We start from the raw sequence: 18,156 nt of genomic DNA on the forward strand, positions 1-18,156 counted from the left end.
TACATATGGACGACCCGTCTCCACTTCCTCTCACTGTCCAAACTGATGCTATTTTACCGGCGCCATCTAGTGACTTTGGAGCCAGAGGGCGGAGCCACGCTAGCGATGCCCCGACCTCACTCGCATTTTTGTTAATTAATTAATAGTACGCTCTGCTCCACCCCCACCAGTTACAAGCAAATGTTGGAATTATGCACTCAATGTATTCGTAAAAATAGTCTTTACAACTGTCCCACGAAACCGCTTTATAGTGTGGTTGGTATGTGGTTGGTGTGTCACATTCAGTTTCTAAAGCAAAACTGCCAACAACATTATATTAACTACCTAAAATGCCAGAAACCATCCTTGAAAAGCAATTATTTGGAGTGCATTTTAGTGTTTTAGTTTGGTCCAAGCGCCGCCCATTAACATGGAGGGAGCTTATGACCTGTACTGCAGCCAGACACCAGGGGGAGCTCTACTTGTTTCGGCTTCACATTAAAAGAGCAGTTCCGCCATCTATATTTATACAGTTTATGGGGCAAATCAATATGAAGAACCAGAAGAAAATGAAGACGAAGAGCTGATTTCTTTCTTTCTTTCTTTCTCTCACCCAGATTACTGTTGGTTGAAGCTTCGCCACAGCGTCATCTTGTCATTTATAATCAACTCTGAACCTGATGGTGGCACTGTCGACTCCGATCCAGCAGAGCCACATATTAATATAAACTGTGTACATGTATATAAGTTTCTGTAGTCAAGACTGGACTTCCATTAATCATGTTCTGGCCCCGTCCCTTTTAAAGTGCTCGTCTAAAGTGAAGTCAAAGCAAGTACAGCTCCCTCTAGTGGCTGGAGGCTGCAGTATAGGTCATAAGCTCCACCCCTCCACGGTAGTGGGCCAAAATAAAACGCTAAAATACAAATGTTAAATATTTTTATATGTTTTCAAAGATGAATTTTGTCATTTTAGGTATTTAAAACTGTGTAATGCTGATGAATGTTCAAGTGTCATTGTTTTGGATGATATGTTTTTTAGTTGTCTGGCGCTATAGAAACATTGGTGACAACCAGCTGCCAAGCATTTCAGTTCCTGATTCCAGTCTCAGCACTGGTCGACTCTCTGGGTGTGAACCATCTCCATGAAACCCTCCCCTGCTGTCTGCATGTTCACCCTGAGCAGCTGATCCTGAAAGTTTCCCGGAGCTTTGAACTAATGTTTCGCCCGCTGAATGTTTTCATGCGTATTTAATTAAATGATCTGTTTTTGTTTTACTGTGGAGCAGCTGTCTGGACAGACGAGGTCATTCTATCCATTCATTGACACATGACCTCAGCTATAAATACACGAAGACAACAACACGTGACACTGGCTGGTTCAGAAGCCCAAACCGAATGAAAATGCTCCATATGAACACCTCAGCCAGAATAAACAGGCCCAAACCAATCTTTCAGTTTCACAGGGGTAGAATAGTCACGGCCAATGAAGTCCGGCTCCGTTCTGTCTGAGCATGCTCCGTCTAGACGTAAATGCACAGGGATGTTTCCTCGACGACTCATTCTTTTAATAACAACTACATATTATCACACACGTAGACGGCAGAAATATTTAACTGTTTAAAAAGGTTCGTCAATTGAACACCGGCTACTATAAGGCTAAACAACACAGTAGCAAAACGTTCTGAATCAAGCTGTTGCTTTAATAATGACAGTGTAAAGACAATAGTAACTACTGCTGATTAGACAAGAGATCAGACACATGAGGTTTTCATCGATCTATCACACGCCTGTAAAACGGCCGTTCAGGTTAAAAGCAGTGGTACACGTACACATCAGATCTGAATAAATCACCTCACATTTAAACAGCTGACGTGAAACCTTCAGTCCCAATGAGAATAGAGTCTCAGTGTAAACCTGGCTCCTGAACACTCACGTTACACATTAACTGCTTCGGTGTGAACTGAAACTGAAAATGTGATTTGATTTGACTTGCACAGCATCAAGAACGTGAGTTAGTTTTCTTTCTTTTGCTTAAACTCAAACTCAGTGGCACATACGAGGAATTCTTTCCACAAGATATATTTCTCTGCAGACTCTCGAAAGCCAAAGAGTTAAAGTGAATAATGCAAACTGTGATTTATTTATTTATTTATTTATTGCACTGAAGTTGTGACCTTCTCCACCCTAAAACTAAGCCCTTCTTCTTTTCTTTGTTCAGAAATGTTCTGGTAACATTAATGTTCACCTAAAGGGAGATTGAGGAAAATGGTTCATATCAGTAAAAACTAAGTCTGATCGTGCAGTAAATGCATCCCAAAATATATAGAACTCATGCTGGTTTTTAAGAAATGCTTTGTGATCAGAAACTTGAAGTTGCTCGTCATAGTAGTGCAGAATTAGGTAAGAAATGTGTACACAGAAAATAAATAAATATATAATAAATGCCCCTGGACAGTCAGTGTACACACTGTGAGCTGGGAATTAAAGAAATGCTAAAATGTAATGGAATATAATAGAACTGCTAAGGTGGTAAATGTGGACAGATTTTTGTACAAAAATAAGATAGAACACAGATAGATCATAGAAGATAAACAAGAAAGTTCTCAAAAACTGAATAAAACGAAGTATAAAACTAAACTGCCAAGTTATTGCTAAAGCTGTAAAATGTACTGGACAGTATAAAACAGTGAGGAGACAGAGCAAAAAGCGGAGTTATTAGTACACACACACACACAAAACTATATAAAAAAAAAAAAAAAACGAAGCCAAGCCTATAGGGTGTGGGCTATTGATGACTCGGATTCTTGTCGTTGTGATGAAAAGACTTGCAGGAGCGTTGCTCTCCGCTATTCATTTCCTTCCTTGAACCGTTCACCACCTCCAACTCCACCTCCACCTCCGCCAGCCGCCCGGTGTCAGGGGAGCCTCGCACTCCATGTTGAGCTCCTCCTCGGGGTTGATGGAGTGCTGCGAGGCCGCCGTGTCCTTTCTCAGCTGGGCTCTGGTCGTCGGAGGCGGGGCCTATCTGCTGCACCAGACCCGGGCCCAGACGCAGTACGGCCGCTACGTGGCGTCGGGCGGCCGCTGCTGCCCGGCCCGGCTCGGCTGGTTCCTGCAGGAGGTGCCGGCCTTCCTGCTGCCGCTGCTGCTGCTGCTGCTCAGCCCGGAACCGGAGTCTGAGAACGGGAGGGGCGGCCGCGGGAGGACGCTGCTGCTCGGGACCTTCATGCTGCACTACTTCCACAGGTGAGAACTCACCTGAGCTCCGGGACAGGGTCATCAGAGTAACGGGGTCGAACTCATTTTGGTCCGGGGACCACATGTGGCCCAATTTGACCTCAAAGGGGACGGACCGGTTTCACAACAGCGCATTAACCTATAATTAACGACAACTTCGAAGGTTTCCCCTTGTTTTAGTAGGGAAAGGGTAAATTAAAGCGTGTACATTTATTGAACTGCATTGCTACAATACATGAAATTAACAACCAGACATTTCTGAAGAGAAATAAGTGTTATTTCTATTTAGTTCTAAGTCTCTGTGTCTGTTAAGGTCCCATCTCTGACTACAACTATGTGAACCCTTAAAATAGCAGTTACTTTGTTTGGAAATTAAAGTATTTTTTGACACTTTTGCATTAGACGATTGACATTAGAAAGAGAGAGTGTGCACTGGTTTTTATTATTTTATAGCGACCAACCTCCTGCTGAATAGTGAGGTTGTAAGGTAATTTGTTTCAGAGGTAAAACCCACATCTTGATTTAATCTGAAAGTCAGAGTCAAACATCAGGCAGAACTACGAGAGATGTGTTCATGGAACTGAAGAAGCGGAAGTATTGCCACATCACGTGGTTTCAACACAACCGTCACATTATTTTCTTTTTTTGAGTCATGTCTCTCGGTGTGCCCCAAACAGGTTTTTCCAGATCAGAAATTTCATCTGAGATGAGATAAAGAAAACAAGCTTCATCCTTGACATAATAACAAGAAGTATTGCCGGAACTCACCACAGAGACTACACTATTCATCATTCAAAAGAAATAATATGTAGAGCTGTCGTTAGCTGGGAGGCTGAAAGGTTGAAGAGATACTGTTGGCATGGTGGCTAGGAAGCTTGTCAGAGCTATCATTTGCTGGGTGGCTAGCCATTAGCTGGTAGGATAAAAAAGCTTGGAAGAGTTACCATTAGCTGGGAAGACAGCAAAAGTTACTCTTAGTTGGGAAGTTAGGAAGTTAGTAAGAGCAACTGTTAGCCATGAAGCTAAAAAGCTTGGAAGATCTACTGTTGGCTGGGTGGCTAGGAAGCCTAAAGAGCTACCACTATCTGGGAGACTAGGAATCCAGCAAGCGCTACTATTAGCTGGGTGCCGAGGAAGCTTGGAAGAGTTGCCTCTAGCTGGGAGGCTAGGAAGTTAGCAAGAGTTACTGTTAGTTGGGAGGTTAGCAAGAGCTACTGATAGCTGTGAAGCTGAGAAGCTTGGAAGATCTACTGTTAACTGGGTTGCTAGGAAGATAGCAATAACTACCATTAGCTGGGTGGCTAGGAAGCTTGGAAGATCAATTGTTAGCTGGGGGGCTAGGAAGTTAGCAAGAGTTGCTGTTAGCTGAAAGGCTAGAAAGAGATAAAACCCTGCTATTTCTTCCTTTGCCGTTAGTTCTTTAATGAAGAGCCTCCAATATTAGCGAGGGTGACCACGTGTCCTCTTTTTCCGGATGCGTCCTCTTTTTGAGACCTAAAAATGTGTCTGGACAGAATTTCAAACTTGTCCATGATTTTATTCTGCCTCAAACATGTTTACACTGAATCTGTGTTGTGTCCATGATGGAAGTTAACCTGGAAATGACTTGACTCTCTGTCCCTCAGGAGTCTGATCTACGCTTCCCTGACCAGAGGACGACCTGTCCCGCTGGTTATCGTCTTCTCCGCCGCCATCTTCTGCTCGTTGAACGGCTTCCTGCAGGGACATCACCTGCTGCACTGCGCCCACTTCGATGACACCTGGAGGACGGACGTTCGCCTGGCGGCAGGTCAGACGTTAGGAAAGTGTCTCTTTGAGAGGCCACATGCAGCTCAATTTGATCTCAGCCCTGTATTAACCTAAAAACAATGACAATTCCGGATGCTTCCTGTTGTTTAGCTGGAAAAAAAAGTACATTTTGAAAGTGTTTACATTTAACAAACTGCAGTGTTACACCACATGTAATAAACAACCAGACATTTCTAAAGAAAAAGAAGTGCAATTTCTGTGTAGTACAAGTGATATTTCTGGAATTTCGATAAAGGGCTCTTTGTACGTGCTTCCATTGAAAGGGGTTTTGCGATTGAGCTGTAGACTAACTCTGATAAAGTGTCTTCTCACGATGTCCCATAAGAGACTTCATTTTGAGGAGGATGAAATGCCCAAAAAAGTTTTCCATTGCACTTTTGAGATAAACTTGCATATCCACACGTCTGAAAAACCACCTCACGAGAGTGTAAAAGTGTTTTAGCTTTAGATATTTCAGAGTTTTTTTTTTTTACGCTATCGAAACAGCTAATGTTACCCTGTTCAGTAGGTGCTAACGAATAGCAGCTATAGTGGAGGAAAGTTTATCTGGAGTCTCGGGTCGTTGGGATCTGATTCTGAATGTGGCGATGAACAACAGTCATACACGTCATCATCTGAAATAGTTTCAACTAAATGTCTCTGAGTATTTGGAGGAATCTTGATTATAAGCAGCATTCATCCATCTTTATCTGCAGAATGACCTCAGGTTCTGACAGCATTCTTCTGATAAGCAGTGATAAGTTGGCCTCTGTGTCCGGATAAGATATGATGTGATATGATCTGTCATTCCACAATGAGGAAACTGTCATTGTTGTTCAGCATCACATATGGGTGGACTAAAGAATAAAAATAATATCATAGAAAGTATAAACAGATACATTACAAACAAACAAAATGCTTATTTACCACCTATGGACCTGAGCCTAACGTTTCCTCTTTGTGTTGCTGAAGGTTTCATTGTGTTTGCGGTTGGTATGAGCATCAACATCCACAGCGACTACATCCTACGCAGCCTCCGCAAACCTGGAGAGATCGTCTACAGGGTCCCCTACGGTACACCTGATCCAGATCCAGGTCTACACACTGTTACTGATGCCTGGACTCTGGTCCTCACTCAGTGGTTTCTGTCTTCCAGGAGGAATGTTTGAGTTCGTATCTGGTGCTAACTTCCTCGGGGAGATCATCGAGTGGTGTGGCTACGCTATAGCAGCGTGGACGCTACCAGCCTTCGCCTTCGCCTTCTTCACCATCTGCTCCATCGGGCCCAGAGCCTACCAGCACCACAGGTACTGGTATGATCCAGATCCAGATCCACCCTGTCCACTCCTTCCCTACCATAGTCTTCCTCACCAGATCAGCCAGTCTGTCCTCACCATAGACTGTATATAAATATGGACCGCACGTCCCCACTTCCTCCCATTGGCCAAACATTTTCCTGAACATACGGGCAGTGCCATCTTGTGAGTTTTAATGTTAAGAGTCCAATCAGTAGGAGGAGCCACACTATCGATGCCCCACCCACATTTACTGGCTCTGCTCTACCTCCACCAGCTACAAGGAAATGTTTCACGGAGTAGTCGGCATTTTATCACATCCTGCTTCTATAGTGTCAAATGATAAACTAAAACAAAACTTAGACAAAAGAATTGAACTTGAGCATTCATCAACATGGTACAGTGTTTTTAGTGTTTTAGTTTGGTCCCGCCCTCTAACATGGAGGAGGAGGAGTTTATGGACGATACTGCAGTCAGCCACCAGGGGGAGCTCTGCTAGCTTTGGGCTCACTTTAGCTTTAGCAGCTGTTCCAGCATCCGCCTTTATACTGTCTATGCTCCACAGTACGGCACAGAGGAAGAGGAAGACGCTGCATAGTCCAAACACTGAACTCAGACTCTGTCTCCCTGTGTCTTTCAGAGACTATCAGCAGAGGTTTGAGGACTACCCTCGCTCCAGGAAAGCTCTGATTCCCTTCATCCTCTGACGACTGAGCACAGACAAACAAGAAGTGATCACCTCATCTTATCTCTACACCGACTTTTACAACTGACAGGTTTTCTGAGTCAGTGCAAACTCAGAAGTTTATTAAAGAAATGTTATTTGTCTGTTTTTATCTAATATCTTGAAGGAATGCATCCATCTGTAGGATTAATTTTATCCTTTTATTAACACAGTTGACTTTTCAGTTACCGTTAACATAACAATAATGTATTATTAATATATTATTTTTATCTACTGTTACTATCTACTCACAATGCTGACACATGTGCAGTGAAAATAAATTATCTATGGTTTTGTATAACAAATCGCTAATAAATAATGAGTTTGTTCTTATAGAAAAAGTTTTACTGGTTTATTTCACTGCATTTATTTTACCTCTAAACTTTAAAATGTTGTTCATATATATAAAAAAGAATTAGTGATGAAAAATATTAATTTAGGAACAAAGGAAGGTTTTGGGTCTCAGTTTTTGGAGAAATATATTTTAAATGTTTTACAAAATCAAGACGCAGCTGAAGAGAATCGACCAAATGTGACGAAGTAGAGTGGTTGTCATGGCAACTGGCGGTCGTCACATTCGTTTCTATCGTCAAATAAATAAGTAAACTCATACAAAGAAATTACACTTAAACATACACCGACATTATATTAACTACTTAAAATTAAAGAAATCATCCTTGAAAAAAAATAAAGGAGCTGTCCTGTTTATTTACAGTCTATCCGAGAAACACACAGGGACAGGAAGTTGGTGTGTATATCAAAATAAATGAGGAAGTAACGAGAAAACGATCCAGAAAGATGCCTCACATTTAATTCATTTCTGAAGTAAATAAGCTCGCTTTTGCTTTTAAGATAATATTGATACTACCAATAATAACGATAATAATAATATAAACGCATAAGCCATTGATTACATTAATAAGAATAAATGTTTAAACCGCATTACTTTTATTTTGAAGTAAAGCCGTTAGTATATTTTGTACGTAGCGTCGATTTACGCTGGATATCTTACGTAAACGTCCACAACAAACATGGCGGACGGTAAGTTAATTGTTGACCATTGATCGCATTTTTCTCCATTTTCATTCGGATTGAGTTTCTTTTGCGGCATATTTCCGGTCTGAGTCGATTATTTGACGACCAGTTTAAACCACGGAGGTCGGTTTTATCCGTTGGTGAGGTTTATATACCGGAAATGAAGCGTTTCTGCGATGCTAAGCTAACTTACCGCCGTTTACAAAGAGCAGAGCAGCGCAGCCGCGGATAATGTGGAGATTTCAGTTAATTAAAAAACGATTTAATGTTCGTCTAGTTTTTAGTCCGAAAGAAGAAGAAAGTCAGATATGCCTCTGACTATGAAACACGAGCCGCTGTTCACTCCTAATCAAACCCTCCTCTTTAATTTCTTGGTACCAGACTCCATTCAATAAACAGTCAATTTAACGTTAGAGCGATTGCGAAGGGATCCACCGGAGTTCAGTGGGTGAATTAATCAACCCGTTCATAACTTCGGAATGATAGTCGGATCAATATGATTCCAACACAAACAAACACATTCACGATATTGATTTAAATGATGCCTCAAAGTTATCAACTTCTCCCGGTTCCCTCCGCCACCAAACTCAGGCAAAAAATAATGAAATTAAAACTCTTCATCAGCGGAACATTGATCAGCTGTTTGTTTTCAGATCACACAGACGCCGACCAGTCGATGGAAGGACACACACCGGTAAGAAACACATGCAGCATGTACACAAACGCCCAACTCATTAGCCTAGCTTAACTGTTAGCATAGCACGAGTTCTCTTTTCCTGTTTGTCTCAAGTTTATAAACCATCACACTTTGTGCAGGTGTCTGAAAACCCTCATGCGGAGTACGGATTAACGGACAACATCCAGGTAAAACACGCACACACACACACACACTGTCAGTCTGTGTGAGGAGGGGGGGGGCTGTGTCAGACTCAGACTCCCAGCATGCTTTGCTGCTGCTGCTCATCAGAGGACGGTGGAGAACGAGAAGGCGAGTGGAGATAAGATGTCTAAGCAGAAGGTGGACCTGCAGGCGCTGCCCACCAGAGCGTATCTGGACCAGACCGTGGTTCCCATCCTGCTGCAGGGCCTGTCGGTGCTCGCCAAGGAGAGGTCAGGACACACAAGCCGTGTTTCATTAAGGCCCTACTCACATGGGACTAGTTTTACCTGGGACGTCCTGTGATTCAGAGATTACCCTCCTTTCTCCCCGTAGTTTTTACTTTACAAATTATGGACATGGACGATTTGCAGTACAAATTGGTGGAGGTCCCAGATAAAACTAGTTCCGTGTGAATAGGCTCATTGACTGTACTTGTTATTTGTTGACTCTTCTCGCCTCGTTGTTTGTCCTCAGACCTCCGAACCCCATTGAGTATTTGGCTGCGTTCCTGGTCAAGAACAAATCTCAGTTTGAAGAAAGAAATTGAAGCAGAAACTCGTCTCCCGTGTTTGTTAATGGACTGTTAGTTTGTTTTTTTGTTTTGTTTTTTTTAAACCCACATTAAACATGATGTTATAGAGGAACTGGACGTTTTCACTCTTATTTCAATAGGATGTGTTGAGCTTTATTTTAAATGTAGAACATTTAATATTTAGAGAGTAAAAGTGAAACATTTGAGTTGTTTGAAAGATTCACTCTGAGAGAAACAAGAAACCAAAACAAGGAGCTAAAAGAGGCTTAAACCATCCGTAGAATTCATCTTTATTCTTCGCAACAAACAAAATAAAACTTACTGAAATGTTTCAGCCTCTTCTTCTGTCAGGACAAACATTCAGTTGTAAAATATGTTTTACTTTTAATATTTCAGTTTAAATTAAAGAAGAAACAACTGTTTAAATGATCTCAAAGTGAATTAAACCTATAACTCTGTGGGGATGAAGCCACAAGGAGGCGCTGTTACGCGAGACTCTCATTTACACTTTGAACAATTCAATTCTATTTACATTTTACAGACAAAAGGATGAAGTGGTGGATGGAGAACAGAAGTCTCTCTGTTGGCAACTGATCCTGCTCCAATCAGATCGCTTGGGGGCGGGGCTTAGGAACAGTGGCGACACACTGATTGGTTGGAAGATGATCCGGTTGATGCCGAGTCATTTGTTCCACTGGATCAGAATGAAATCCAGATCCTGAGAGGTTTCTGGTTATATGCGAATCTTTTAAACTCAAACTTAAACAAAGAAGAACGTGTCGTAGATAAAGACGATGCGTTTAATGACACTACGGGAATATTAAAAGTGTTTTAAAAAGCAACTAGACTTCGGAGAAGACGGTTTTTATAGGAAACTGGGTAAAAAAAAAAAAGCATCAGAAACTGGTGCAACTAATTTCCATCAACCTGTCACCTCTCGAGGTGGGAATAGGGTTGAATCTTTTCAGGTACAGAAGTTAAGACTGAATTTATACTGGATTCGACTCCATTTACACCTTGAGACTGGAGCCAGTGACTCTGATGGGACTGAACATTGGGTGGTCTATAGGACAGCAGTATCTTTTTGAAACAATCAGAGTTCTTTACACGAGTTGTGTTTGAGTAAATGCTGCACTCTTGTGACAGAAACTGCAGAGTCTTGTCTTTAATAAGAGACAAAGACCATGAATGAGCTCCAAAAGGTTCATGAACAGCGTCAGTTTACACGGGAAATATGTTGTGTTTGATTGTTTAACATCAGCGAGCGCTGCAGAGGAGACGTGTTTGTCTTTAAGAGGCGTTCAGGAACCACCTGACTGTTGGAACAACTTCACACACGTTGTGGGACACATTGAGTTTTACAGTTTTCCTGTGAATCCTCATTCAGATCTATTTTAAAACAACAAACATCTTCACTGTGTGGTCTCAAGATATCGACTTTTAATCAACTTCATATAAACAACAAAACAATCAAATGTTCTCCTCAGGTCCTCATCATTGGCACCAAGCTAACAGGGGCTGATAGCAAGCTAACAGCCAGTAGCGGCTAGCGTCCCTGAGCGGAGGAGGAGGCGGAGCTTCCAGTGGTGTAAACGTTAAAAACCTACAACCTCAAGAGTTCAACGTTAAATAAACAATCCAATATTAAATGATTTAAACTCAGACAGTTTTAGATATATTAATGAGTGTCATTTAATTAAAGTGACTACGTCTACGATACAGATGTTTAACTACGACTCCCAGGGTGCATTTCAGCAGGAGAAGTCGCTGAGTTTTAAAAAAAAAACAACAACAACAACAAAAAAAAAAAAAAACGATGTCAGTTCCTCAGAATGAATCCAGCCGTGCAGGGATTGGTCAGAATTCACTGCGTCACGACCGAGGCTCATGGGTACTGTAGTATTCAGTTCAGGAGATAAATAAAACCCTGAAATGTAAAAATAGAGCAAGGGACGCCACGTCCTAAAGTGGTGGGCCCTCCCCTGTCCCAGCTTGAGGACGAACTGGTCAGGTAGTGAAGGTTGACGGGTCACGTGACATCCTGACGGAGCGTGAACCAATCACAGACGGCCTCTGTTTCAGGACAGAACTACAGACAGACCTAAGGCCTTTCCTCTAAACTACCAGTCAAACAACCAGCTACCTCTATCTGTTACGTCACTTCCTGTCGTCTTTGTGCGTGACATCAACACGTGGTTGGCGGTCCAGCGGGGTAACGTTACCGGGGGCGGGAGGTGAGGTGAGGTGAGGTAGGCGGGGCTTGGTCTAGATGTAAAACTGGTGAGAGGCCAGGTTGTCCATGAAGGGCTGAACCAGGAAGTCTGTGGAGAAGTAGAAGACGAGGCCGAAGGTGATGGAGATGGGCAACGCCGGCAGAGCCTTCTTAAAGATGGCCAAGAGCAGCAGAGTCAGACACAGGCCCTGGAGCAGGAGGAAAAGGGGATTTAACCAGCGTTAGAGCAAACAGGAAGCGGCTGAACATCTACTTCCTGTGGTGAAGGTGAACTCACGATGAGGATGGCGACGAAGCAGGCCAGCGTCGTGTTCCAGTCTCCACCGGTCGCTGCAGCTTTTCCAACCAGGACGCTGTAGAAGATGAAGTCACCGAGGCCCAGCTTCACCCCCCCTACACACACACACATTAACACAATAACACAACAATAACACACATTAACGCACAATAGAATATTAACACAAAACCACAACAATAACTTAGTAACACACAACAAAACAATAACAAATTAACATAATAACACACACACAATAACGCATTAACGCAGAATAGCACATTAACAGACACAACAACAACACAATAGAACATTAACACACACACATTAACACAATAACACACACACATATTAATACACACACACACACAATAACACAACACCAAGCCTCAGCGTGAACTCACTCTCCTCCTCCAGCTCGTCCTCTTGAAGAGACCTCTGTCGTCTCCTCTGAGGCTCCGCCCCCCCAACGTTCTGCTCCGCCTCCTCGTCTGGAAAACAAAATGGCGTCAGTGATGCAGCATCACCACGACAAACGAGAGGAAGCGTCTGGATGTTGCTGTGGTGTCAGACCTGTGTCAGAGCGCTGAGGGTCTGGACTCGCCATCCCCACCGTCCACATCATGGCAGCTGAAAAACACATAAAAACACGTTGACACCAACAAACTATTTGTAGTCATTTTGTAGTCCCTGTGAGCCGTCCCACTTGGTTCTTAGTCAACTATGCACCACTGGTGACTTTCCAGACAGAATCTGATCTCTATGCCTCAGTTTCATTCAGTTGTTCTCTGCCTCCATCTAGTGAGCTAACAGTGGTACCACAGATAAAAAACAACAGTTAGCTTAGCATTGTGTAGCATGTAGCATGCCTTGGTGACTTGTTTCCCTGGGAAGTTTCATGTGTCAACAACAGTCATTATATTTTTATGGATTCTATAATGTGCACAATGGTAGAACTTGATGATACTGTACTTGATGTACAGACTAAATAAAATGTCCAGAGGTTGAATTGTGTGTGCGTTGTCTCCTGTAGTGGAATCAGATTCACTGTCAAGAGGTCAAATCCCAACTGGGAATCTATTCTCTAAAGTCTTACCCATCCACAGAGACCAGCTTCATGAATATGGACATGATAGTTTTTGACCTATTCCTCATTTATTTGGTCTTTGTAAGGTTCAGTATCATAGTTTTTTGTGAAAGAAACGTGTTCACGACTGTTTGATGCTGAATCTTTGATTTCAAGTCGACTGGACTCACAGGAGTAGATGAGGGCGGGGAAGATGGGCTCGTTACGCTCCTGAGCTGTTTCCACCAACATCCTGAGAGGACCTTTAGGACTCAGGACAGCGACCAGGTCTGAAACAACAGACAACCAGAGGTGAGGTAAGGTATATGAGGTATAGGTGAGGTATATGTGAGGTATATATGAGGAAGAGGTGAAGTACAGGTGAGGAGCATGTCAAGTATATATGAGTAACAGATGAGGTACATATGAGGAACAGGTGAGGTAAAGGTGAAGTACATGTGAGGTATATATGAGGAAGAGGTGAAGTAAAGGTGAGGTACAAGTCAAGTACATATGAGGAACAGATGAGGTACAAGTGAGTAACTGGTGAGGTATATATGAGGAACATGTGAAGTAAAGGTGAAGTACATGTGAGGTATATATGAGGAAGAGGTGAAGTACATGTGAGGTATATATGAGGAAGAGGTGAAGTAAAGGTGAGGTACAAGTCAAGTACATATGAGGAACAGATGAGGTACAAGTGAGTAACTGGTGAGGTATATATGAGGAACATGTGAAGTATAGGTGAGGTAGGGGTGAGGTATATGTGAGGTACAGGTCAAGTATATATGAGGTATATGTGAGGAACAGTGAGGTATAGGTGAGGTAGGGGGTGAAATATAGGTGAGGAACAGGTGAGGTGGGGGTGACCTGGACTCACCATAGATGGAGATGGCTCCCAGGATGACCCAGGCCGACCACTCAGGCAGGTACTTAACGAAAACAAGGGCCATGAGGGCGCTGATGAGGATGAGGTAGGCCTGCTGCAGTTGCAGAGGACCCTTCCAGTGGATACAGATCATCCCCACTGCCCCGAAGTTCCAAATGATTATCCCCACTGTTGGGTAGTCCACCGCCACGTTGTACGTCTTAAACACTTCACTGGGAAAACAGGAGGACAAAAAAAAAAAAAAAACTCAACATGATTCACCTAAAACGAAAAACTTACAGCTCGGTCATGAAATGTGAGACTCACCCCAGATACATGAAGCTGAACCAGAACAGCAGCATGAGGGAGGACAGGATGAGCCAGCCGTGGATGAACTGCACAACACAACACAACAAATCACATCAGCGTCCTCTAACATACTCTATTATGCTATGCTATGCTAGTCTATACTGTACTATGCTATACTATACTATACTATGCTATATTATACTATACTATACTATATTATACTATGGTATACTGTACTATAGTAGATACTAATATGATCCCAAATAATACAACTATGCTATGCTGTGTTATGCTATACTATATACTGTACTATACCATCCTATACAATATATACTTGATATATTTACTTTCTAGCCTATTAGCTAACAGTAGCACTACCTAGTTGTCTCCTTTTTAGTTACAGTTTTATCTTGTGGTTTATAAATAAAGGTTGACTTGTTGTTCCTCATGTTTCCGAGGTTTCCTGGACGATCTGACAAGGTGGTGACCCTAGGTAGGTAGGTAGGAGTTAGGTGGTGCTAACCTTGTAGCAGCGGTATTTGTAGAGGACGACCAGAAAGATGGTCATGACCACGATGACGCTGATCATGATGATGGTGTTGAGGATGGAGTGGAGGAGACGGCGGCCGACCGACGCCGTGTTCTCTGTGAACGGTGTGTAGATCCTGAAGAGACAAATATGGCGGTTAGCGGTTAGCGGTTAGCGGTTAGTGGTTGGGGGAGGACATGGGCATGAGGCGGCCGAGGCGTGGACCTACAGCTGCTGGTTGGTCTTCTCGCTGTAGAAGTTGACCGACTTGATGGTGGCGACCACCACGACCATGCAGAGGGTGACGGGGATGAACAGCATGATGACGTGCTTGGCTCCATACTTCAGAGGCAGCTCCTCCTCGTCGGCCTCCACCTCCTGATCTGATCCGTTACCCTCGGCGACCGGACCCGTTCTCGCGCTCGCCGCCGGCTGCACGAACACACCAGCGTCAACACATTGACAGGACATGACGACACACAGGAAGCGAACGGAGGAAGCGACTCCTACCCTTTTGGTTGGCGTGTTGTTCAGGGAAGCGTTGTCAGGTTCCGGCCTGTAGGACGGCACCACGGGATTCTCTGAGGGCATCAACGCCGTCCTCTCGTTGTAGATGTCGTCGTCGCTGTCGGAGGCGTTCATGGCGGCTTCACGGAGAACCGACAATTCAGAGAACAGACACTTGTGAGTTTATCCCAAATGTTCACCTTAAAAAAAAAAAAAGGAAGAGGAGACCTAAAAGAGGAAGAATATCATCATCTCCTACGTAAACACAGCATTCCAGTTTATTTCAAACCCGGTAATAGAAAAAACTGGTCCAGCCCAAATGTCTGATGACCAACAACGTCCAAATCTTAGCCAGAGAAGACAGATGGTGTGAGCGAGGAGTAAAGGGAGCCAGCTCTGTCAGATTGGAAAAACCTAAACAGAGGATTTGGACTGAGCTATAATCTGCCATCAATGTACAATACAGATAAAAACTGAGGAAACGTCCTCTTAAAACTCTACAAGTTCCCGTTTTTTTAGGGGGGTTTACCTAAAGGAAACACTGCCACCATTTTGGTTCCTACCACCACAATTAAGTCTGTTTCAGTTGCTCGGATTAGTTGAGATGGATAAACCATGACCTGGATGGACCTTCATTTATATGAGGCCATAACACACGAAGCTGACTAATGAAGGGTAATGATTGACACGTTGGGCCATTTTGTAAGCCCTTAGGTTTTGTAGTGTGTCCTGACACCTTGCCATTAGTCGGAGAGCTAGCCCAGAATTTCCTTGCTCTTCCTAGCTCTTCCTAACTCTTCCTAGCTCTTCCTAGCTCTTCCTAGCCTCCCGGCTGATAGTGTCTCATGATCTCTCCTTTGTAGTTCAGGTCATAGTTTTATGCTCGTTTTAACTTTTTGTATTTTAAAATGTTTGTTTTTTTAATCACACTTGGTTGTAAATATTTGATTTAAATACATCTACAACCTGTGTCTACAAAGTTTAACAGAAACCAGGAATTAGTGTTTTTGATATTCACATTAACAGCATTAATAAAACACAAGTATGTCACAGTTTTATTAATCCACCCGATTTCGATGAATTTTCGTTTGTCCTTCGTATCTTAATTTCATATCATTAACTGGGTCGGCATTAACAGAAACTAAGATATTTAAAACTGATCAAACTGTTTTGTTTTCGTTGTTTTTTTTTTTTTTTTTTTTTTTTTACTAACAACACTGATATTTGATTTCCAGCCCGGAAGAGTTCGGTTTCCGCATTTTTTTGTCCAAATGTCAGAAGAAATTAAAGTGAGTGTGAGTAACAATGGCGGAGATGAAACCGTTACCGTTCGATGAATGCGTTAAAATGAAGAGTTTACCTCGATTTAAGTGCAGAAATCTGGAAAATGAACCGCTCTCAAAGTAAACACCGACAGTCGATCGAACCCGGAAGTCAGCTGATCGACGGACCACGTGACCTGCGACGGCGTCAGCGGATATGTCATGAGATCACGTGGTCATCGGGAAAAAAAATCCCAATATATTTATTCATGATTTATTTATTTATTTAAAAAAATATTCTTTGAAACATAAATATGAAAATAATTAGACCCTTTAGTTTTTATTTTTAAAAAATTATTTAAAATTTAAAAATACATATTTTTCTCAAAATAACTGACTGATTCGCTGTGAACATATATTTATTAATTCTAAATGTACAGCGGATGTTCATGACCCTCCTCAGGCAGCTGATGTTAAATATTTGTACCTTCATCGTTGTGTTCTTGGTCGTCCTCCAACTCTCTGCTCCGTACAGTAGAACCGGCTTAATGTTAGAGCTGAAGAGTCTGAGCTTGGTCCAGACGATTTCTTTCGAGCTCCAGATGTTCTTGATCAGGATCAAGGCGACTCTTGCTTTGCCGATTGTGGCTCTGATGTCTGCACCCATGCCACTTCAGCTGTGAATAACACTGCCTAAATATGTAAAGGCATTTACTTCCTCTATTGTTGTTTCTTAAAGAATCACTGGGTCTCCATGCGTTGTGGTGGCCTGGAGGACCTTTGTTTTTCCCTTGTGGATGGTGAGGCCTACTTGAGGCGAGGTGTCTGCCAGCACTCTTGATTTTTTTCTTGGATTTGCCTTTAGCTGTGAGAGACAAAAGGGATGTCGCTCAAGAAGTCTAGATTGTCCTACTTTCTCTGTTAACTCTGTCAAACGCCTTCTCATAGTCCATGAAACTGATGAAACTGATGAAACTGATGATGTTGGTCTCTTAGCAGTGAGTCCACAGCTTTCTTTATCCTGTAACAGATCTTTCCTGGCACCAAGAGCAGCATGATGCTCCCCTGATCACTGATGCCTACTGGTGCCATAAGACTCCACGTGAGGGACCAACGGGACCGTGGTCATCGCTGATAACACTGTGTATTTTTACACAGTAGTATGGATTAAAGCTACTAGAAGATATTGTGAGTCAGTGTACCAAGCTGAAGGAACTAAGTAAGTAAAGTTAAATGAGACAAATGAATAACACGAATAATGACAGGACTCAGATAAAATACATTAGAAATCAATAGAAATCACTACAGGTAAGAGCAAATGAGAAAGATTTTATGCTATTTTTATTTATTCTTTTATTTGATGGGGACAGTGCACATGAATGAACATCTGTTCAGAAAGCAATAACGTACACATATTAGAGCAACAATCCTAATTTGAATCCTCAGTCTCTGGGCAGTTAAGACAAAAACATGACAAGATACAGAACTCGACAAAAGATCCAATGAAACCACATCACCAGACAAGACATTACTAAGACGTTAAAAGTCAATAATTTACAGGACTGGTTTGATTTCAGCCTCTGATTGAGTTTAGAAGGTTTGTAATGTGGGAGGAAGACTGGTCCAGATCTGACTGGA

The 18,156-nt window shown here is 42.6% G+C and overlaps 3 protein-coding genes across 4 annotated transcripts; 2 read left to right on the forward strand and 1 right to left on the reverse strand.

The window, feature by feature from the left end:
• The first annotated feature begins 2,770 nt into the window (after positions 1-2,770).
• Positions 2,771-7,379, forward strand: srd5a2a (steroid-5-alpha-reductase, alpha polypeptide 2a). The gene is made up of 5 exons (XM_047578432.1): positions 2,771-3,225; positions 4,842-5,005; positions 5,977-6,078; positions 6,161-6,311; positions 6,940-7,379. The coding sequence occupies exons 1-5, from the start codon at positions 2,915-2,917 to the stop codon at positions 7,004-7,006; spliced, it is 795 nt and encodes a 264-aa protein (XP_047434388.1). The 5' UTR covers positions 2,771-2,914; the 3' UTR covers positions 7,007-7,379.
• Positions 7,380-7,994: 615 nt separating this feature from the next.
• On the forward strand, positions 7,995-9,582 carry dpy30 (dpy-30 histone methyltransferase complex regulatory subunit). The gene is made up of 5 exons (XM_047578436.1): positions 7,995-8,064; positions 8,712-8,752; positions 8,875-8,922; positions 9,026-9,168; positions 9,413-9,582. Exons 1-5 carry the CDS (start codon positions 8,055-8,057, stop codon positions 9,483-9,485), a joined length of 315 nt encoding a protein of 104 aa, XP_047434392.1. The 5' UTR covers positions 7,995-8,054; the 3' UTR covers positions 9,486-9,582.
• A 1,308-nt stretch (positions 9,583-10,890) lies between these two features.
• psen2 (presenilin 2) lies at positions 10,891-16,704 on the reverse strand. Of its 2 annotated transcripts, none has more exons than XM_047578418.1 (11): positions 16,617-16,704; positions 15,260-15,396; positions 14,979-15,181; positions 14,744-14,885; positions 14,239-14,306; positions 13,924-14,144; positions 13,235-13,333; positions 12,551-12,607; positions 12,382-12,468; positions 11,981-12,096; positions 10,891-11,891 (listed from the first exon to the last, which is right to left on the reverse strand). In XM_047578418.1, exons 2-11 carry the CDS (start codon positions 15,389-15,391, stop codon positions 11,736-11,738), a joined length of 1,281 nt encoding a protein of 426 aa, XP_047434374.1. In that variant the 5' UTR covers positions 15,392-15,396; positions 16,617-16,704; the 3' UTR covers positions 10,891-11,735. The 2 variants fall into 2 exon arrangements, with proteins under 2 accessions (XP_047434374.1, XP_047434373.1); XM_047578417.1 differs by having other exon boundaries at positions 15,260-15,456; positions 16,617-16,695.
• Between the last annotated feature and the right edge of the window lie 1,452 nt (positions 16,705-18,156).

Source organism: Mugil cephalus, chromosome 2, assembly GCF_022458985.1.
Source record: "Mugil cephalus isolate CIBA_MC_2020 chromosome 2, CIBA_Mcephalus_1.1, whole genome shotgun sequence".
Taxonomy (NCBI): Eukaryota; Metazoa; Chordata; class Actinopteri; order Mugiliformes; family Mugilidae; genus Mugil; species Mugil cephalus.